Raw genomic sequence first — 24485 nt, 5'->3', positions numbered from 1 at the left:
TCTTCAAGACCATAAACGTGAGACGCTCGCAGCGTCTCAGTTGGGTACGATATCCATGGTGTTTCGATAACAGGACACTTATCAAAATACCGTATTTCCACTAATAGGCGCCCTGGCGCTTATTTTTTCAACGGACTTCCAGACCAGGCGCTTTTATTGGAGGCCAGGCGCTGATTGGAGACCCGGCGCTTATTGCGCTTACTGGGTGTACCGTAATTAGTTGCTAGTGAGCTTTACGTCAAAGTTTGGATCGAGGGAGAACCCGGCGCTTATTGGAGACCAGGCGCTGAGTAGAGGAAATACGATACGTTGTGTATTTTAAAATAATCCCAAAGAACCAGGTGTTTACTTTGTATTGTCATTCAGTTTTGTTTTGGTCATTTGATTGATGGTTTAGCCAAAGTGGATCTGATTAAATATCTTCAATGATTTCGTGATTTGGTGTATGTTTTCAATACAATCCATCGAATTAAATCGTAATTCGTTCAAATAAAAAGAATTGTCAGCCTTGGTAAAATTAGTCATGCAATTGTGGATGCTTCTGTTATGGAATCACATGGGTACAATGTGTGAAGCCCATTTCTGGTGTCCCACGCCGTGATGTTGCAGGAATATTGCTAAAAGCGGCGTAAAACCAAACTCAGTCAGTCAGTGTATTATGGAAAGCAGCTTGAACTAGTAATATCCTTTTTTCAAACATATCTGGGAGAGTGCTAATCATATACGATGTACCTTATGTTGAAACGTCGTTTTCAGCACTTTTACTTTGTCTCAGGTGATGGTGGATGGTATAAAAAAAACAGGAAATTTGAAACTGTGAAGTGTATTTGTGTGTGTAATTTATTTTGAATTGTTTTCGACTTCAAAGTGAAGGTTGAAGAGGAGGGAAATATATGACCCTCTTATATCCAGGAGGTAAAATTGTGGAAGTATTCGTCATTGGAAGGTCACTTGTCTTCTGGTTTAATCCCAGCCAACACCCGGTTTGACGCACCTTCCTCAGAACTACCGGGTACCCTTGTTCTTCGGTCCGGACGATTTGGGATGTGCGAAATCTGTGTTATAAGCGCTGTCGTTGCCGTTGTTAACGGAAATGGTGACACAGCCGGTGTTGTTATTGTAAGTTGAGTTGTTCCAACACCGCTATTTTAGGTCAAGTCGCCCTGTCTCCTGTAACCGGGCCCAGGTTCCATCAGTGAACGTGTTATAATAAATCAAATTTAGTTACTTACAGATACATAACATTTACGCCACTTTATGTGAAACGGGGGCGGTGGGGTAGCCTAGTAGTTAAAGCGTTAGCTCGTCACGCCCAAGACCCGGGTTCGATTTCCCACATGGGTACAATGTGTGAAGCCCATTTTTGGTGTTCCCCACCGTGATATTACTGGAATATTGCTAAAAGCGGCGTAAAGTTAAATTCACTCACTCACACACTCACTCACTTATGTGAAACGCGCTTAAGTGTTTCCGTTAGTGAATGTAAAACCCGAGGATACTCGTCCATCGCGGAATGCGATCTATTTCACAGTGTCCGTGCCTGCCTGCGTGCGTGCGTGCGTGCGTGCGTGTATGAGTGAGTGCGTGCGTGCGCGTGTATGTATGACAGACATACCAACATACCAACAACCCTTGCTTGTCCCTTTAGATGCGATCGGTGGTCAGGCTCGCTGACTTGGATGACACATGTCATCGTATCCCAGTTGCGCCGATCGATACTCATGCTGTTGATCACTGGATTGTCTGATCCAGACTCGATTATTTACAGACCGCCGCCAAATAGCTGCAATATTGCTGAGTGCGGCGTGAAACTAAACTCACTCACTCACTCTTTACACATCTAAACCGAAAACATGCTAGAAATGTCGCCTGAACGCAGCCAAAAGATCATCTCAGCGAGGTCTGTGCAGAACGTGATTTCTTCAGGAGAGTGACGTCATTAATCAGAGGTAGAGAGTTTGCCTGACCATATACACACGTCAGAATTGCGCCCCTTGGGCACTCCAGAATCCTATGACGGGTTGCTTCGAATCCCGGCCCGATTATGTTTCTAGGTATGAGCACTATGCTAATGAGTTTGACCACAGTGGCAACCATGTGTGACTGCCGCACTTCCGACATAGCCGACATGCCATGTTATAACTGGTAACCCGCATAACTGGTTCACGTGCATGACCACGGTTGGTTTGTGATGAGAAAAAAGATACTTTGCTGTGTGTACTTACTTGAAACTTTCAAAATAACAGTCAACAAAACCGAGGGCGTGTCACCCGTGGAGAATCGCACTGTAAAGTTTACGTTTGTTGAACAGCCGGGAGAGGGGTGACCGAGAACACAGTTTCCGGAAATGTCGAAACGTTTTGCTCAGACGCAGCAGGGCCGACCACGCAGACCGTGCAGGTGAGACGGGGACGATGGAGCAGACGAAGTGACGGAGGGAGGGGCGAGTCTTGGCAGTCAGGTGGGTGACGACAGTTCTCGGTGACAGTTATGACAAAATATTCCTTGATACTGAATATGAGGAGTAGCGTTATAACGGGGTATTATTTCTCCCTGTTTCGTATTTGAGGCCTGTTTCACTATGAAAGCTCACTGATTGCTTCACTATACCGTGTATTTACATAAAGTGACGTACATGTGCAGCGTGACAAATCACTCACGCACAACGTCAAACATCCTCCCGGTGAAGTGTTTCATTCATGTGTCGACTGTATCGTATTTGTATAACGTTGGAAATGTAGTCTCAAAAATAGACCTGTATTATATTAAAAGTTAGCTCGGTGTTGAACTGTTGATGTTGATACTGTTAATATGATCGATACTGATACACGGTGACACTTGTGGATGGACATAGCATCAGCCGTACGCTGGGTTCCTATGTCCACTGTTCGTCAAGGAACGAGCCTTCTGTTCACCTCGTTATAGAGCGGTTAAGCGTATTTATCGTGACCGCTGTTGCCAGAATGAGAGGTACACACAGTATGTAAAGGATGATTATTTACATTGGCCGTGTACTCGGGGCTGCTGCTGTTGAAAATCACGTGAGTGAGGGTGATTTTACGCCGCTTTGGGAAATTCAGTAATATCACTGCATTGGAACCAGAGACCGACGTATCACATTATCATTATGGAATCGATCCCGGATCTTCGGCGTGACGACCAAACACCTTAATCATTAGGCTACCCCATCGCTTCTTATCACATTGGGTATAAAAGAGGATATGTTTGGGGGTTGGTTTGGATTTTGCAATTTTGTTTGTATGTTTGTTTTTTCTCTCATTCACCGTGTCTTTAAAACATCGATCATGGTTGGAAAGATGTATAAATATACCACTGGAATAAAGTACCTGTGCACACACGTGCGGGGTCATGTTTTCATAAAAGCGTGTGTTGCATGCACCGCGCATGGTTGAAATGGTCGGATGCGTCAGATTAGACCTGGCCATTATGGTATGAGCCCACATTAACTACCTTGTACAACCTAATTCAACATTACTCATTTCTCCTGGTGTGAATCTTTGTTGTTACTCAGTATACTACACGCCAAAAGAAACGTTACCCTCCTACCTTTATGAATTAGTGAAAAACTATCAAAGATATGTTAGAAGGTACTAGTTTACAAGAAAGCTTAACAACACAGCTTTATGAAAAAAAATAATCTCAAATGCATTCATATTTAGGTGGAATGCATCCTTTTCAGAAGAGTTTAATTTTCCTATTTTCGTCCATGCCGACCAACAACAGTGATTTAGATGTCCAAAAGAAAGGTTGAAATATAATTCTGCTTTGAGACAAAGATAAACCATTTAAAATCACCATGTTGCAACTATTAAAACAAGAAACAACTGTTGTAGAGTGTGTAAAATTGTAAAATAATCATTTCTATGATTCCAGTCTTTTAAAACATTTTCTGCTGTTTTGCATTAGTGAAAACAAGTAAAACGTGTCTTTGGTATTGTGAAAAAAGTGTTTAGGAACATCTAAATTTATCTTTGTTAACATTTTTGCTTGCAAAGTAACATTTTTCCATTTTCTGTGTACACATAGCAATATCAATCGCCAAAACGCAGCAATATTCAAGCAGTATTTGCACCCATTTCACATGTAGAATGATTCAATATGGTATGAAGAGAGCCTAGAATACATGATATTATACACAAGTACGAGAAATATGCCACGATTAACAGCTGAAGAGAGAGAAAGAGCCATTGGGATGGTGCAGATGGGGTCGACGTACAATGCTGTATGCGGATGCCACCGTAACACGGTTATAAGACTTATTCTGGGCTTCAGACAGACTGGGGTCACCGTAGACAGACCAAGAAGTGGACGTCCACGCATCACAACGCCAGCTGAAGATAGGTACCTCCGTCACTAAGGCAGGAGGGTAACGTTTCTTTTGGCGTTCAGTGTACACATCTGAACCTGTTCTATTCTTTGAAAGTTATTTTCGTGTCATATATATACCATGTGATATGATGAAGTAAACTTATCTGAAGGAGAAAATATTTTCAATTCAGTGATCATACGGCAAGCTATTTGAAAGCTGATTGATGAACAGCGAGAATATAGAACCCATGCTCGAGACTAAACATATCTTGTCGTAAACTGGCTTTTTTATGCATGTGTAGGTCGACTTCGAGTTTACATATTGTGTGATTCACATCTAAATCATTTTGGTCATTTTTAATTTTGCCTTGCCAGTTTGTTGTTTGGCATAGATTAAACAATGTTCCCAATACTTGGTGTGAAAGATTTGCCTGGCATAACCGATTATGATGTCTGCCATTTTTGTTGCCGGTTCCTGTCAAAATAGGGACAAACATTGTGTTCGATTATGTGAAAACCTGATCGATGGCTTGATCGTTTGGTCTTCGATTATTTCGATTAATCGGAACACCACTACTTAATGTCTTAATGTCAGGTGTCCCGGTCTCAGCATGGACATCAGTGGGACTGCACGGAAACACTGCATATCCCTTTGATTCCGGATGAACAAATGCCTCATGATGGAGTTTCGCTGTTACCCAAGGACTAAAATAGATCACGGTTCACGGGTATATCACTGCGCCGTACACGCATGCCCTTTGCAACTACTGTAACGTCGATCAGACGGCAACGTTACTTCCACTGTGGTCGCTGCACAAACGCGTCAGCCTGTAGCATAAACGGAGTCCGTACATTTACCCTGTGATAGGGCACATATGTTATATTTGGGATTGCACTTTCTTAGTAGAGTACCACTCATTTCAGCCACCGCGGCTTCCACAAGAAATGGAAGTCTGACAATCGGGCCCTGGAAGTCTGGAACACGGACTTCGTGTACCCCTCTGATAAGAGAAAATTGGTACGGCTCCCACGGCCGAAAGCGATGAATACACATACCGGAATTGAACCCACACCCTCAGTCAGGTACCTAATCGCCAGCACACAAAGTCAGCCATCTAACCCATGCAGCCGATTAGGTGCCTGACTCTGACTGTGTGGGTTCGAATCCCACCAAAAGTACTAGAATCTGTACTTTACTGAGAAAGAGTAATCCCAAATATAACATGTTACATTTGACCACTTTCTAAATGGCATTGGGGGCAGTCGTCACGCCGAAGACCCGGGTTCCCCACATGGGTACAATGTGTGAAGCCCATTTCTGGTGTGCTCCGCCGTGATATGGCTGGGATATTGCTAAAATCGGCGTAAAACTAAACTCACTCACCCACTCACTGAATGGCATTGTGAAGTCACGTGATGGAGGTGTTTGTTTGTTTCCTTTTAACAAGTCATCTGGTACAGGGAGGGTCAAAGGTTTCTGATTGAGCCTCTACCTGAAATAAGTGCCCTCTCCACTTTATACTGTATGTTAACTTACCTTTTTCATGACTCACACCAAATATGTGTTTTATTACCCTCCTCTAGAACCTGTCCTATAATCTTCAAAAAAAGGAGGGAACCTAAACTTTTTGCAATTTGGATAGGAAGTATAAGAGATAAGTAAGTTTTCAAAGACAGACATCTTATGAACGCACCACCATTTCTCTTCATCACCACCCCTAAACACACCGCATGGATGCACGTGCACAACGTATTAGCCCCACACGCGTGCATGGGATGTCATTCTTGATTTTGACGGTTTTCATAAGGTCGATAAATCACTGAAGACCATTACTTTTGACAGTCATTTTGCATCACATAGTTGTTAGTGTTTCTTTCTGGCCAGTATTTTTTTGTTTGAAAATGAAATTCGTACACATGCAAATTTCACGTCACATACCAATCATCTTTCAAGAGCGATTACCGTACACACAACGATGGCCATAAGGAAGTGCAAGTGGTGATGCACTCTCAAAACATTCATTATTATCATATCAACTTTGATTGATTCCGATATATCTCCCAATGTTTTCAGTCGTACATTAAAAAGTTCCCCTGCTTTTTTAAGAGTATATTCTGGTGACTCTTCCCTGATCTCCGGTGACCGCCCGCCTTTGTAACGAATGGCTGGATCCTGTGCAGCGGTAAACCCTGTGACACTTGCACAACGAGCTTATACAGGATGTTTGTCACCATATGAGAACGATGAATTGCAAATATAGTGAAGTGGTTTCGTAGGCCTGGTAGGAAAGGTGACATTCATCTGTTGCCACCACGTGACCATATCTACTTCAAGGCTAATAGACGTCGGCATCATGTTTAAAACACCATTCCCCATTACTGTAAATCAGATTTTTTGCGTCACTATATTTTTGTTTTGTGTCACGCTCAAAACTAAATTGTAACTAAAAGTTCAACCTAAAGTGAATCCAATCACACATTAAAGGTTCCGCTAATCCTGCACTGAGCTCAGGAGAGTACTTCCGTGTGTAAGCAATCAGTGATGTTTTCCTAAAACCAACACACGCTACATAGGCCATAGTATGTGAGATTTGTTGCATTTCATCGTTCTCGGAGACAAACGCGGTGCAACTCCTTTAAACGAATTAATAAAAGTGAAAGAGATGCAATGTGTTATACAAATAAAAAACACATGGAGTATACAGAAAATAACTTAAAGAAATACATGAAATTGTACATAAGAATAGGTATATAGACTGATAAGGCCCTGCTACTCTGAACATGTATAAGCACTGGATTTGTTGTCGACATATTGAACCAGTGCTTCATAAAGAATATATATGTGTGTGCATCACGTTGTGTTTTGTTTCGTTGCTGTTGCTGCTGGTGTTTTTCCGGGGGTGGGGTGGGGTGTTTGTTGTTGGGTTTTGTTTTGTTTGTTTGTTTTTTGGGGGTTGGTTTGTTGTTGTTGTTGTTATTGTTGTTGTTGTTGTTGTTAAAGCGGGGTGTTAAAGCCATAGGTGTTTTCAATGTTGGGGAATAGAAATATCATTGTAGTCCATGGTATTTTCTATAAAAACGGGAGCCGGGCACCTCGCTAATCAGGAGTAATGTGTACCAGCACCAACCCATGGCCAGACAACGAGAGACGTGTCAATAAACAATGAGTGTATTGACCAACTACAGAGTCATCATACATCATCACTATACGTGGCGGTGGGGTAGCCTAATGGTTAAAGCGTCTGCTCGTCACGCCGAAGGCCCGGGTTCAATTCTCCACATGGGTACAATGTGTGAAGCACATATCTGGTGTTCACCCCCGTGATATTGCTGTAATATTGCCGAAAGCGGCGTAAAACCATACTCACTCACTCATCAAGCTACAATAGAATATCCATAATCAGGTTTTGTGACATTTGTAGAGAAACATGATAACCAGGAATCTTAATAATATAACATTTGTAGAGAAACATGATAACCAGGAATCTTAATAATATAATATTTGTAGAGAAACATGATAACCAGGAATCTTAATAATATAACATTTGTAGAGAAACATGATAACCAGGAATCTTAATAATATAACATTTGTAGAGAAACATGACAACCAGGAATCTTAATAATATAACATTTGTAGAGAAACATGACAACCAGGAATCTTAATAATATAACATTTGTAGAGAAACATGATAACCAGGAATCTTAATAATATAACACAAATACACAAGGAAAATAGCCTGTTAGTTACAGTACGTGTTCAGGCGCGTAGCAGGCCACGTTTTTAGTGTAAGCCCGAGAGGTTTATATTTAGATAGTATTGAGGCTTTCATTTTTTATGAGAAATGAAGTGTTATCGTTTGACGTTTGATGATTTCAACAACTGCAAAATGTTGTTATCTTATCAATGTTTTGAAATGATAAGGAGGAGAACTTAAGAGTAGCCTACTATTAATTGTAGTCAGTATGGTTCATAGAGGGGTTAGTATTTCTCAAATTATTCTGATAACGTGACTGTAGGTTTTTTGGCAAGAATTAGAAGAAAAACAACGATTGTTTTATAGCAAAACTCATATGTAAGCCAAGGCTTTATTTTATGATGGTAGCTACGCCCCTGGTGTTCCGATGTAACCAGCGTAACACAACTGTTTATACATGACTGAATATCATATATTGTCTGACATAGTCTAAGACATAACCACAGTAGGTATTCACACAATATATACAATATACATGATCATAATATATATTCAAAGGTAAACAGTGCAATAAAGTCAAACTGAATTAAAGTAATATGTTATAACAGTAGTACATGAGATTAGCAGTGGAATGACTAAAGTATGACGTGTTCCACATAAACCTGACGGTTGTGCCAAGGATAGTAGCATATTAGGATACATCAGATTACAGTTAACATATAACAGAATATTTATTATCTTCAAAGTAGAAGATAGTGATGTTTATTACCTGAGTGAATAAACAAAATCACACACACACAATGAGTTGGGACTATCGTCGTATCTTATACCTATTTCAGCCATCACAGAAACTCGCAGTTACTGAGATGATAAAGTAGTTATTGTGAACGTCTTGACAGAATTATGTCATTTAGTTTGACCAAAGTATTGATGATAAATGTGTATAACAGCTGACCAGCTGACACGATTGTGTAACTGAAAAAGTAATTGACGATGACAATGGGAGGTACTGGTCTCTGATTTTGCCTGATGCTGGTTACCAACTGTAACTATGGCAGGTTTAAGACTGTGGAACATGATAGGTTAGTGGGTACTATTAATGATTTAAATCGTGAAACATATTTCTCAAATTTTGTTCATTTCCCCCTTGTTAATATTTCTAAAGCCTCATCTCATTCGGACCAGTGATGCTGAAAGCTTCAAATATGATGCTGGGGGGACGCTGGGGTTAGGCAGAGTGTTTGCATCTCACACGGAATGTCTGGGTTCAATTCCCCACATCGGTACAATGCACCGTTTTTGTTGCCCCGCGCCGTGATATTATTGAATATGGATTAAAATTATATTTACTTCTGTCTGCAACATGCAAAATTGGGAAAGAAAGGCAAAGGCACACGCCAGCCATCTTGCCAAGAACCCTGCGACGGGGCTGTGTACCCCGAGGTAATGACACCCGTATGTCCACCCTGTCACCATGTGCTTGTGTTTTACAGGGAGATGCGGCGGGGATGGAAGACCCTCGCCCTCCTGGGCGTCATCAGTTTCGTCATCGGATACACCATATATTGGAATGGGGACAACGTGAGGAACACGATCATCTCGATGAAACAAGCCGCTGCTTTTGGGTTCGTCTCTACTCCGTCCCACCCCTTCCACGTCAACTGTACTGCGCTGTTGCTAGGCAACAAGACAGAGATATACAACGCCATCATGTACAAACAGGTTCCGGCCAGTCGCGGCGCTCTACCGCCCATACAGTCATGTGAAACGTTCAAACAGAGGTACATCCTGAATGTCAGTGACGAAGAGATAGATTTCCCCATTGCCTTCAGTATCCTGGTGTATAAGAACAGTCATCAAGTGGAGCGACTTCTCCGGGCAGTGTACCGTCCGTCCAATGTCTACTGCATCCATGTTGACACAAAGTCAACGGCCATGTTGGAAGATATGCGCCGCCTAGCGGCGTGTTTTGACAACGTGTTCTTGTCTTCCCGACGAGTGAATGTGAAATGGGGAACCTTCTCCGTCCTTGAACCGGAACTGATATGCATGGAAGACCTCTTGAAGTACCGGAAGTGGCGCTACTTCATCAACTTGACTGGCCAGGAGTTTCCACTCAAGACCAACTACCAGCTCGTCAAGATCCTTCAGGCGTACAGGGGAGCTAATGACGTCTCAGGCACCACCACAAGGTCTGTATCATACGTTCTGGCGCATAATCCTGACGTCCGGTCGCTTGGGTGGGTAATGTAGTGGTTGGGGGAGATAGGGAATTCTAGTAGTTGGTTGGGCAGCAGGGGAGTCTAGTACTGGGATTGGGAGGAGAGGGAGCCCATTGTTGGGGAATTTTTCTTGTTGGGGGTGGGGTAGCTGGGGACGGGGAAATCCAGTGTTGTTTGAGTTATGGAGATTGGAAAGACATAATCCATTATGCGCTAATAATTTGCGATCATTTTCCTTGGCAACAAAGCAGTAGCCATTTTACTGCCGCTTTAGTCAATTTCCTTAGCCTTTGGGCGCATTGACGTCGTTTTTACCGAATTTTGTTAAGGTTTTCTAATGAAGGGTAGAGTAAATGTACAGGTAGCTGCTAAAACCGTCACAGAAACTGTCATTTGGATCAACACTGACGAACTCTCAGAGTGTCTTGGTATTTTCTGTGAGAAGTATAACGTCTCACAATTATCGGCTCTGAATTTGTCAATGACGTCAAAGTACGTGCTACGCACAGAAAGAGCTGCAAAATAGGATTTGTAGAAGTCTTTTTTGCCTTTTTCTGGAATGTTTTAATGAAGTGTCGGGAAGATCGATGGCGTAACCTAGTGGGAGGGGATGGGGTAGCCTAGTGGGAGGGGTTGGGGGAGACTAGTGGGAGGGGTTGAGGGAGACTAGTGGGAGGGGGGAGGGGGAGACTAGTGGGAGGGATGGAGACTAGTGGGGGGGGTTGGGGGAGACTAGTGGGAGGGATTGGGGAGACTAGTGGGAGGGTTGGGGGTTGGGGACTAGTGGGAGGGGTTGGGCAGACTAGGGGAGGGATGGGGAGACTAGTGGGAGGGGCTGGGGAGACTAGTGGGAGGGATGGGGAGACTAGTGGGAGGGGATGGGGGACTAGTGGGACGGGATGGGGAGACTAGTGGGAGGGGTTGGGGAGACTAGTGGGAGGGGACTAGTGGGAGGGGTTGGGGAGACTAGTGGGGGGGATGGGGGAGAGTAGTGGGAGGGATGGGAGACTAGTGGGAGGGGTTGGGGATACTAGTGGGAGGGGATGGGGAGACTAGTGGGAGGGATGGGGGAGACTAGTGGGAGGGGTTGGGGAGACTATTGGGAGGGATGAGGGAGAGTAGTGGGAGGGGTTGGAGAGACTAGTGGGAGGGGTTGGGGGAGAGTAGTGGAAGGGGTTGGAGAGACTAGTGGGAGGGGTTGGGGAGACTGGGTAGTCTGGTAGCTCAAAGCCTAACAATCAAGTCGTTCTGCGAAGTTGCGCCCCCTTGACCTTAAACAATAGTTTGGTCGATTATTCGCTGTGACTATTTTCTGAAGCTACCACACAGGTCTCACTAAAATGGTCCACTACTGTATTACCAGCCCTGTGTCACCTTAAGCCTGAGTTACGACCGTAACTGACACTCTTGACTAGTGGGAGGGATGGGGAGACTAGTGGGAGGGATGGGGAGACTAGTGGGAGGGATGGGGAGACTAGTGGGAGGGATGGGGGAGAGTAGTGGGAGGGGATGGGGAGACTAGTGGGAGGGATGGGGAGACCAGTGGGAGGGATGGAGAGACTAGTGGGAGGGATGGGGAGACTAGTGGGAGGGATGGGGAGAGTAGTGGGAGGGGATGGGGAGACTACTGGGAGGGGATGGGGAGAGTAGTGGGAGGGGATGGGGAGACTAGTGGGAGGGATGGGGAGAGTAGTGAGAGGGGTTGGGGAGACTAGTGGGAGGGGATGGGGAGAGTAGTGGGAGGGGTTGGAGAGACTAGTGGGAGGGTTGGGGAGAGTAGTGGAAGGGGTTGGAGAGACTAGTGGGAGGGGTTGGGGAGACTGGGTAGTCTGGTAGCTCAAAGCCTAACAATCAAGTCGTTCTGCGAAGTTGCGCCCCCTTGACCTTAAACAATAGTTTGGTCGGTTATTCGCTGTGACTATTTTCTGAAGCTACCACACAGGTCTCACTAAAATGGTCCACTACTGTATTACGAGCCCTGTGTCACCTTAAGCCTGAGTTACGACCGTAACTGACACTCTGGACAATATATGAAATTACTTTTCAAAGCAGGAAATCCTGTCTCTTATGTCGACATTTTTGTTCAAGATACAATGAGAACATACGGCGTTTCTGGAGAGCAGGCACGGCTCCACACGGTCTCCGTCCTGTCATCGGTTCTGTCCACGTCGTTGTCAACAGGAACTTTGTCAACTTCTCCGTGCACGACCCTATAGCCAAAGATCTACAGAAGTGGCTAAGGTTCACTAAAATACCAGACGAAGCATACTTCCCAACTCTCAACTACAGCCCCCAACTCAACATCTCAGGGACATCCAGGGGTAAGTGTGTATACTCCAGAACAGTGATTATAGAGATAAAGACAGTGATGACGTTATTTATAATTACCCCTAAGCAACAGTATCCCAACTTGCAAGAAAGGCCTAGGCAGAGAATAGCCATTGCAATGTAATGTCAGACGAGAGGCAGGAGCTAGCTCCCCTGATGTATCTAAGGAAGAGCTACCAAGACAGGCGCGTAGCAAGCCACATTTTTCGGGTTTGCCCGATAGGTTGCAACTCTTTATATTTAGATAGTACTGAAAGGCTTGCCCAACCTTTTTAGGAACAATCATGTGTAAGCCCGGGCTTGTTTTTATAATGGTAGCTACGCCCCTGCAGACGTTTCTATAATGACTAATGCATCAGAGGAGAGTTGCACCACAGGCAAACAGTAGCCCAAATAGAGTTGCACCACAGGCAACTGTAGCCCAAATAGAGTTGCACCACAGGCAACAGTAGCCCAAATAGAGTTGCACCACAGGCAACTGTAGCCCAAATAGAGTTGCGCAACAGAGAGAAAAGTTACCAGTCTTCCTATATGCGACCAAAGTGAGCAAAGGTTGGCAAAGTACTTCACTCGCTTCGGTTCAACGGAATGAAGGAACAAGAATAAGCAGAAATTAAAAAGAATTTGCCTAATTTTGCCATTAAACTGTTATTGATAGAATTTTCGTAACATTTATTCTGAAAAAAAACCCCACTTCATTGGGTGAACGAAAGCATTGGAGGTAACTCCGCAAGTAATTATTTTTGCGGGAATACAAGAAACTAACAGTCAACAAGTATATTTAGAGATAACTCACCTGTTCCTTCACTCCGTTGAACCGGAAGCTGGCAGGGGAATGGAGGCGAACAACAATTTGATATGCCACGAGTGGCGCTTAAAATGATGAATCAATTATGATTTACATGAGTAATTGTTAAATATGTTTGAAATCTGAGAGCACAACCCTGTGAGGAAATGGGTGTCTGCCTTTGACGGTGGCGATATTAAATATTTTTCGTTGTACTTTGCCAACCTTTGCTGTCCTCGCTCACAAGCAGGAGGACTGGTCATTTTTTGCGCCATTTGCGCTACAGTTTGCCTGTGGTTGTACATTCCAGTACTCTGTCTTAATAGGGTCCAGTATTGATATAGAGCATACTACTGCCCGTACACAATCAAAAAACACTGCCAGTCCCGGGGCTATCAAGGGTAAGCGTCTACCAAACTACCCAAAATTGGGCTTGAAAGGAATTGCCGAGTCTTGCCCCCTCCCCAACACACACATCCACACACGCACGCACGCACGGAAAAAAGCGCACACACACACACACACACGCACGCACGGAAACACGCACACACACGCGCGCGCACATGCACAAGTACAACTGTACACTACATCACGTACTTACCTTGACTCCATGTATTTGCAGCTGCTCCTCGCCTTGAACCATTCCTTGCTCGATATAAGAACTGGGATCACGGCATACTGGCTTACAAAGACGATTGCCAAGGCAAGTACCTGAGGGAGATCTGCGTGCTGGGGGCGGGCGACTTCGCCCAGCTGACCACGAAGAGACATCTGTTCGCCAACAAATTCGAGGAGGATTTCCAACCCGCTGGCTTGTCGTGTCTGGAGGAGTGGTACTACCACCAGACAAGACTGGAACTGGCTGGACACCGGGAGTACGACACTTCCTTTTACTCCAAGCTGGACTTTGTTCTCAATCAGATATCTCGGTGAGAGAGTAGGTTCAACATTTTGTGACTCTCTCATCGCCCATTCTGCCGCCACTGTAAGAAGAGTTTATTTGGTTTGCTAGACATACATTGGTACATTGACCACTACCCACGAGCCTATTAGACTCAGCACTCATTTCTTATAAACCTTGGACATTTTTAAGAAATGATAGTAATGGCAGTTGCATTTAGTTATGTTAATATAAGCAATACTTAATATGAATTATATATGCATTTAACTTTGAGAATATTGAGAACTTTCTTAGGTTTAGTCTGTTACATAACTACACATCAATGCAGAAAACACATGGAACAAGGATATAGGAACAGGCTAGACATTTTACATGTTTTTACCTGAAGGTTCCCTGTATCAGGTTCTGTCGATACATGACAAGACTTACCTCATAGAGAAAGAACAATGGACACTGTGCAGAAACTCACCATGTACACTCTTGACTAGTCTGTCTCACAGTCCCTGAACCATATTATTTTCCCCAATGCTTAGCCCTCCCTGCAATGCTAAAGCCCTAAATGAAGCAAGTCTAGATTTCCTCAGGTTCAGGAATCTCTGGTCTCACTTGGGCTCCTTTTCAATTTAAATGGGTTTATTTGCTAATATCACAATTATATGTAGGGACTAAACGTTAGTCTAACTCTTGACATTAAGACACTGTCTTATGCCAAAACGGTGGTTTATCTTGCACATATATATACCTTGTTCTCAAAGAATGCTCTTGGAACTTGCTTAGTTTCTGGAGTTGAACTCTGGTATTTTCTGAACCTGAACCTACTTTATAGTAGATTCGATGTCACCATGTTCATAGAATATCTTTCATGTCAAGGTGGATAACGTTTTTCAATGGTCGGTTCAAATAGCTCCTTAATGTTATGCTAGATTAGTGATATAGCCTGTCGTGTATATTTCATTGGTAGCTATATATATGTTGTTGAACTGAGAAGTCCAAGGAGTAACTAACTCGAAGAAAGGTATGAGAACCTCAGTGTTTATCTCATATAGGGCATTTTGTGGTAGAGAAAAATAATATTTCGTGAAATAATTTGTAAATCTGGGAATGAATTTTGACGGGAATGTATATGATTAGGTTATTTCTTAACTTTTGCAATGAATGTAAACAGATAATGTGTCTGGGTTTTAACCCATGTATAAGATATATTCAAAATTTAAATTTGATCCATTAACTGATTAAATTAGAATTTTAATAGATATGTCTAATATTGGTAAAGTGAAATTGAGGACTGTGGAGTAAGCTCTTACCTTGAAAAGGTTTGGTTGATAGACTGATAAGTTCAGCAATCCTGTGATTTTGGTTTGTAAATATGATTAAGATAATTGGAATATGTGTTAAATATGTGTGCGTGCGTGCGTGTGTACGGGGGTGGATGGGTAGGATTGTATTTGTCATAAACAAAGAATTTTTAACAAATCATGAATAATACACATGTAGTTATAGGTATGCAATTATAACTGAAGATAGGAAAGGTCATTATGATAAGTAATGCTTGTCATTTCCTAACCTATCAAACAATCAGGATGTAAAAAGAATCGTAACAGGTCACAGAAAATGCTTGAAGTATTGAGGTCTCTTGTCTGCAGCATAGGTTACTGATACCCCATGACTATCATGACATTAACTCCCCCATTGGTAAGTATATGACATACCTATGATGCAGCTTCCAAAACAAACACACCTTGACATTGCAAGTAGTAGTATTTCATTGTTATACTGAACAACAAAGTCATGTACAGTGTGCTCAAAACCGGCTGGTGAACATGAAACTCTTTCTGATATAATATGTCTGAGAAACGACTAGGCTTACAAAGTTGATCTTTAGTATAATGTGTGGAGACAACAGAACTTAGATATAATGTCATTAGAAACATCGTTATTGTTGATAGCACAAATTTTTATACTTAAACATTGGAAATATTCTCTCCAAAACATGTGCAGGTTCCAAGGAGATGAAGCTCTGTATTATTGTGAGGATAATTAGATCCCCCAATTGAATTAAATTTGTTTTACATGTTTGTTATTGGTATTGTTGAAAAGCATAAATTTCCTTACACGCCATAACATCCAGTGAGGTGATATTTGATAGCATTTGTATCTGCCTTGGTCGTGATGAGAGTAAGAGATTGTCTTTGATCTTAAGACGCTTCATTTATTCAAATACTACTTTTGCAGCTCCCATTGATAATATTACATTGATGTCATTCAGTCCAGCTGTCATCAGTAATATTACATTGATGTCATACAATCCAGCTGCCATCAGTAATATTACATTGATGTCATTCACTCCAGTTTTCATCGGCAATATTACATTGATGTCATTCAGTCCGGCTACCATCGGTAATATTACATTGATGTCATTCACTCCAGCTTCCATCGGTATTATTACATTGATGTCATTCAGTCCAGCTGCCATCAGTAATATTACATTGAAGTCATTCAATCCAGCTTCCATCGGTAATATTAAATTGATGTCATTCAGTCAAGCTGCCATCGGTAATATTACATTGATCTCATTCACTCCAGTTTCCATCGGTAATATTACATTGATGTCATTCAGTCAACCTGTCATCAGTAATATTGCATCATTGTCATACAATTCAGCTGCCATCGGTAATATTACATTGATCTCATTCACTCCAGTTTCCATCGGTTATATTACATTGATGTCATTCAGTCGACATGCCATCAGTAATATTACATTAATGTCATACAATCCAGCTGCCATCAGTAATATTACATTGAAGTCATTCAATCTAGCTTCCATCGGTAATATTACATTGATGTCATTCAGTCCAGCTGCCATCGGTAATATTACATTGATGTCATTCACTCCAGTTTCCATCGGTAATATTACATTGATGTCATTCAGTCGACCTGTCATCAGTAATATTGCATTAATGTCATACAATCCAGCTGACATCAGTAATATTACATTGATGTCATTCAGTCAAGCTGCCATCGGTAATATTACATTGATGTCATTCAGTCCATCTGCCATCAGTAACATTACACTGATGTCGTTCAGTCCAGCTTGTGCTATGACGTTTTCTGTTTGTAAATACAAATGTGATGAATAATTTGTTTTTATAAAGCCAGCTCATATAAACTTTCCACTTAAATTCTTTATGCATACAGACTTGATCTCGTCGCTATATTGCTGAAATAGTGGCGATGCGACGTAAAAGTCAACTCCATAGGTAATATTACATTGATGTCATTCAGTCCAGCTGCCATCAGTAATATTACATTGATGATATTTACTCCAGCTTCCATCGATAATATTACATTGATGTCATTCTGTCCAGCTGCCATCGGTAATATTACATTGATGTCATTCACTCCAGTTTCCATCGGTAATATTACATTGATGTCATTCACTCCAGTTTCCATCGGTCATATTACATTAATGTCATACAATCCAGCTGCCATCAGTAATATTACATTAATGTCATACAATCCTGCTGCCATCGGTAATATTACATTGATGTCATTCACTCCACTTTCCATCGGTAATATTACATTAATGTCATACAATCCAGCTGCCACCAGTAATTAAAATTAATGTCATACAATCCAGCTGCCAACAGTAATATTACATTGATGTCATTCACTCCAGTTTCCATCGGTAATATTACAATAATGTTATACAATCCAGCTGCCATCAGTAATATTACATTAATGTCATACAATCCAGCTGCCATCAGTAATATTACATTGATGTCATTCACTCCAGCTGCCTATCGGTAATATTACATTGATGTCATTCACTCCAGCTGCCTATCGGTAATATTCCATTGATGTCATTCACTCCAGTTTCCATCGGTAATATTACTTTCATGTCATTCAGACCAGATGCCATCAGTAATATTGCATTAATGTCATACAATCCAGCTGACATCAGTAATATTACATTGATGTCATTCAGTCCAGCTGCCATCAGTACTAATACATTGATGTCATTCACTCCAGCTTCCATCGTTAATATTACATTGATGTTATTTACTCCAGCTTCCATTGATAATATTACATTGATGTCATTCTGTCCAGCTGCCATCGGTAATATTACATTTATGTCATTCACTCCAGTTTCCATCAGTAATATTACAATAATGTTATACAATCCAGCTGCCATCAGTAATATTACATTAATGTTATACAATCCAGCTGCCATCAGTAATATTACATTGATGTCATTCACTCCAGCTGCCTATCGGTAATATTACATTGATGTCATTCAGTCCATCTGCCATCAGTAATATTACACTGATGTCATTCAGTCCATATGGTGCTATGACGTTTTCTGTTTGTAAATAAAAATGTGATGAATAATTTGTTTTTATAAAGCCAGCTCATATAAACTTTCTACTTAAAATCTTTATGCATGCAGACTTGATCTCGCCGCTATATTGCTGAAATAGTGGCGATGCGACGTAAAAATCAACTGCATAGGTAATATTACATTGATGTCATTCAGTCCAGCTGCCATCAGTAATATTACATTGATGTTATTTACTCAAGCTTCCATCGATAATATTACATTGATGTCATTCTGTCCAGCTGCCATCAGTAATATTACATTGATGTCATTCACTCCAGTTTCCATCGGTAATATTACATTGATGTCATTCCCTTCAGTTTCCATCGGTAATATTACATTAATGTCATACAATCCAGCTGCAATCAGTAATTAAAATTAATGTCATACAATCCAGCTGCCATCAGTAATATTACATTGATGTCATTCATTCCACTTTCCATCGGTAATATTACATTAATGTCATACAATCCAGCTGCCATCAGTAATTAAAATTAATGTCATACAATCCAGCTGTCATCAGTAATATTACATTGATGTCATTCACTCCAGTTTCCATAGGTAATATTACATTAATGTTATACAATCCAGCTGTCATCAGTAATATTACATTAACGTCATACAATCCAGCTGCCATCAGTAATATTACATTAATGTAATTCACTCCAGCTGCCTATCGGTAATATTACATTGATGTCATGCAGTCCAGGTGCCATCGGTAATATTACATTGATGTCATTCACTCCAGCTTCCTTCGGTAATATTACATTGATGTCATTCACTCCAGTTTCCATCGGTTATATTACATTGATGTCATTCAGTCGATATGCCATCAGTAATATTGCATTAATGTCATACAATCCAGCTGCCATCTGTAATATTACATTGATGTCATTCAGTCCAGTTTCCATCGGTAATATTACATTGATGTCATTCACTCCAGTTTCCATCGGTAATATTACATTGATGTCATTCACTCCAGTTTCCATCGGTAATATTACATTGATGTCATTCACTCCAGTTTCCATCAGTTATATTACATTGATGTCATTCAGTCCAGCTGCCATCAGTAATATTGCATTAATGTCATACAATCCAGCTGCCATCAGTAATATTACATTGTTGTCATTCACTCCAGTTTGCCATCGGTAATATTGCATTAATGTCATACAATCCAGCTGCCATCAGTAATATTACATTCATATCATACGATCCAGCTGCCATCGGTAATATTACATTGATGTCATTCACTCCAGCTGCCATCAGTAATATTGCATTAATGTCATACATTCCAGCTGCCATCAGTAATATTACATTGATGTCATTCACTCCAGCTGCCATCAGTAATATTACATTAATGTGATACAATCCAGCTGCCATCGGTGATATTACATTGATATTATACAATCCAGCTGCCAACGGTAATATTACATTGATGTCATTCACTCCAGCTGCCATCAGTAATATTACATTAATGTCATACAATCCAGCTGCCATCAGAAATATTACATTGATGTCATTCCCTCAAGTTTCCATCAGTAATATTACCTTAATGTCATACAATCCAGCTGCCATCAGTAATATTACATTAATGTCATTCTGTCCAGCTGCCATCGGTAATATTACATTGATGTGCTTCATCAGTAATATTACATTGATGTCATACATTCCCAGTACTACCATCGGTAATATTACATTAATGTCATTCACTCCAGTTTCCATCGGTAATATTACATTGATGTCATTCACTCCAGTCCAGTTTATTACATCAGTAATATTACCATCAGTATATCATTCAGTCCTACTGCTGCCATCAGTAATATTGCATTGAATGTCATACATTATCATTCAGCTGCCATCAGTAATATTACATTGATGTCATTCTGTCCAGGTAATATTACTTGCCATCCATCTGTAATATTACATTGTCATGTCCATTGGTGCTATGACGTTTTCTGTTTGTAAATAAAAATGTGATGAATAATTTGTTTTATAAAGCCAGCTCATATAAACTTTCTACTTAAAATCTTTATGCATGCAGCTTGATCCATCGCTGTAATATGCGACGTACATTGATATTACATTGATGTCCAGCTGCCATCAGTTATATTACATTGATGTCATTCATCGATTGTCCATTCGCTGTAATATTACATTGATGTCATTCAATCCAGCTGCAATCAGTAATATTACATTGTGTCATTCCAACCCAGCTGCCATCAGTAATATTACATTGATGTCATTCACTGCCAGCTGCCATCGGTAATATTACATTGATGTCATTCAATCCAGCTGCCATCGGTAATATTACATTGATGTCATTCACTCCAGCTGCCATCAGTAATATTGCACATTAATGCCATCAGTAATATTACAGCCAGCTGCATCGGTAATATTACATTGATATTATACAATCCAGCTGCCATCGGTAATATTACATTAATGTCATTCATTCCAGCTGCCATCAGTAATATTACATTAATGTCATACAATCCAGCTGCCATCAGTAATATTACATTGATGTCATTCACTCCAGCTGCCTATCGGTAATATTACATTGATGTCATTCAGTCCATCTGCCATCAGTAATATTACACTGTTGTCATTCAGTCCATCTGGTGCTATGACGTTTTCTGTTTGTAAATAAAAATGTGATGAATAATTTGTTTTTATAAAGCCAGCTCATATAAACTTTCTACTTAAAATCTTTATGCATGCAGACTTGATCTCGCCGCTATATTGCTGAAATAGTGGCGATGCGACGTAAAAATCAACTCCATAGGTAATATTACATTGATGTCATTCAGTCCAGCTGCCATCAGTAATATTACATTGATGTTATTTACTCCAGCTTCCATCGATAATATTACATTGATGTCATTCTGTCCAGCTGCCATCGGTAATATTACATTGATGTCATTCACTCCAGTTTCCATCGGTAATATTTCATTGATGTCATTCCCTTCAGTTTCCATCGGTAATATTACATTAATGTCATACAATCCAGCTGCCATCAGTAATTAAAATTAATGTCATACAATCCAGCTGCCATCAGTAATATTACATTGATGTCATTCACTCCACTTTCCATCGGTAATATTACATTAATGTCATACAATCCAGCTGCCATCAGTAATTAAAATTAATGTCATACAATCCAGCTGCCATCAGTAATATTACATTGATGTCATTCACTCCAGTTTCCATCGGTAATATTACATTAATGTTATACAATCCAGCTGTCATCAGTAATATTACATTAATGTCATACAATCCAGCTGCCATCAGTAATATTACATTGATGTAATTCACTCCAGCTGCCTATCGGTAATATTACATTGATGTAATTCACTCCAGTTTCCATCGGTAATATTACATTGATGTCATTCAGTCCAGATGCCATCAGTAATATTGCATTAATGTCATACAATCCAGGTGCCATCAGTAATATTACATTGATGTCATTCAGTCCAGTTTCCATCGGTAATATTACATTGATGTCATTCACTCCAGTTTCCATCGGTAATATTACATTGATGTCATTCACTCCAGTTTCCATCAGTTATATTACATTGATGTCATTCAGTCCAGCTGCCATCAGTAATATTGCATTAATGTCATACAATCCAACTGCCATCAGTAATATTACATTGATGTCATTCACTCCAGCTGCCATCGGTAATATTACATTGATGTCATTCACTCCAGCTGCCATCAGTAATATTGCATTAATGTCATACAATCCAGCTGCCATCGGTAATATTACATTGATATTATACAATCCAGCTGCCATCGGTAATATTACATTGATGACATTCACTCCAGCTGCCATCAGTAATATTACATTAATGTCATACAATCCAGCTGCCATCAGTAATATTACATTGATGCCATTCACTCCAGCTGCCATCGGTAATATTACATTGATGCCATTCACTCCAGCTGCCATCAGTAATATTACACTGATGTCATTCAGTCCAGCTGGTGCTATGACGTTTTCTGTTTGTAAATAAAAATGTGATGAATAATTTGTTTTTATAAAGCCAGCTCATATAAACTTTCCACCTAAAATCTTTATGCATGCAGACTTGATCTCGCCGCTATATTGCTGAAATAGTGGCGATGCGACGTAAAAGTCAACTCCATAGGTAATATTACATTGATGTCATTCTGTCCAGCTGCCATCAGTAATATTACATTGATGTTATTTACTCCAGCTTCCATCGATAATATTACATTGATGTCATTCTGTCCAGCTGCCATCAGTAATATTACCTTAATGTCATACAATCCAGCTGCCATCAGTAATATTACATTAATGTCATACAATCCTACTGCCATCAGTAATATTACATTGATGTCATTCACTCCACTTTCCATCGGTAATATTACATTGATGTCATTCACTCCAGTTTCCATCGGTAATATAACATTGATGTCATTCACTCCAGTTTCCATCAGTAATATTACATTGATGTCATTCAGTCCTGCTGCCATCAGTGATATTGCATAAATGTCATACAATCCAGCTGCCATCAGTAATATTACATTGATGTCATTCTGTCCAGCTGCCATCAGTAATATTACATTGATGTCATTCACTCCAGTTTCCATCAGTAATATTACATTGATGTCATTCTGTCCAGCTGCCATCGGTAATATTACATTGATGTCATTCACCCCAGTTTCCATCAGTAATATTACATTGATGTCATTCAGTCCTGCTGCCATCAGTAATATTGCATAAATGTCATACAATCCAGCTGCCATCGGTAATATTACATTGATGTCATTCTGTCCAGCTGCCATCGGTAATATTACATTGATGTTATTTACTCCAGCTTCCATCGATAATATTACATTGATGTCATTCTGTCCAGCTGCCATCGGTAATATTACATTGATGTCATTCACTCCACTTTCCATCGGTTATATTACATTGATGTCATTCAGTCGATATGCCATTGGTAATATTACATTAATGTTATACAATCCAGCTGCCATCAGGAATATTACATTAATGTCATACAATCCAGCTGCCATCAGTAATATTACATTGATGTCATTCAGTCCAGCTGCCATCGGTAATATTACATTGATGTCATACAATCCAGCTGCCATCAGTAATATTACATTGATGTCATACAATCCAGCTGCCATCAGTAATATTACATTAATGTCATACAATCCAGCTGCCATCAGTAATATTACATTAATGTCATACAATCCAGTCCCCATCTGTAATATATCGATGTCATTCAGTCCACTTCCCAACAGTAATATTCCACGGATGTCGTTCAGTCCCGCCCTCTCGTGTCACTCCTCAAAAACAGGTGTGCAGAATTTATGCAATACCAACATAGCTATGTCGTAATTCCACGTAAGTGTTTTAAAGTGTCACTGTGCGTTCAACGATCATATGTTGTCTCAGCTAAGGGGCCGATCCTATCAATGACACCCTCCCCCATCTACCGCCCACCCCAGCCCCCACTATTCCCCTAATGTTTAAGCATCGTTTTTAAATTTTGACATAAACAAATCTCTCTCTCTCTCTCTGGCTCTCTGGCTCTCTCTAAAACTCTCTCTCTCTCTCTCTCTCTCTCTGTCTCTCTCTCTCTCTCTCTCTCTCTCTCTCTCTCTCTCTCTCTCTCTCTCTCTCTCTCTCTCTCTCTCTCTCTCTCTCTCTCTCTCTCTCTCTCTCTCTCTCTCTCTCTCTCTCTCTCTCTCTCTCTCTCTCTCTCTCTCTCTCTCTCTCTCACACATAGCATATGAATAGCCATGGAAGCAGGTGCTTGAGAATCGTGGGCACATGCTGTACTACCATTGGTATCTGTGACACACTCACACA

At 40.8% G+C, this 24485-nt stretch overlaps 1 protein-coding gene across 1 annotated transcript; it reads left to right on the top strand.

Annotated features, from left to right (window-relative positions):
* Positions 1-2267: 2267 nt before the first annotated feature.
* LOC124254620 (beta-1,3-galactosyl-O-glycosyl-glycoprotein beta-1,6-N-acetylglucosaminyltransferase 4-like) lies at positions 2268-14787 on the top strand. The gene is made up of 4 exons (XM_046688456.1): positions 2268-2461; positions 9518-10216; positions 12335-12567; positions 13984-14787. The coding sequence occupies exons 2-4, from the start codon at positions 9522-9524 to the stop codon at positions 14292-14294; spliced, it is 1239 nt and encodes a 412-aa protein (XP_046544412.1). The 5' UTR covers positions 2268-2461; positions 9518-9521; the 3' UTR covers positions 14295-14787.
* Positions 14788-24485: the final 9698 nt, after the last annotated feature.

Source organism: Haliotis rubra, unplaced genomic scaffold (assembly GCF_003918875.1).
Source record: "Haliotis rubra isolate DU_JTF1 unplaced genomic scaffold, ASM391887v1 Scf578, whole genome shotgun sequence".
In the NCBI taxonomy this organism is placed as follows: domain Eukaryota; kingdom Metazoa; phylum Mollusca; class Gastropoda; order Lepetellida; family Haliotidae; genus Haliotis; species Haliotis rubra.
This window is presented reverse-complemented; position numbering and strand designations above follow the sequence as displayed.

Bases quoted from the DNA above. Each gene is read 5' to 3' on its own strand.
- LOC124254620 (XM_046688456.1), top strand. From the start codon at position 9,522: ATGCGGCGGGGATGGAAGACCCTCGCCCTCCTGGGCGTCATCAGTTTC. The intron at 10,217-12,334 runs GTCTGTATCATA...TTTTTGTTCAAG, and splicing joins GTCTCAGGCACCACCACAAG to ATACAATGAGAACATACGGC. The intron at 12,568-13,983 runs GTAAGTGTGTAT...ATGTATTTGCAG, and splicing joins CATCTCAGGGACATCCAGGG to CTGCTCCTCGCCTTGAACCA.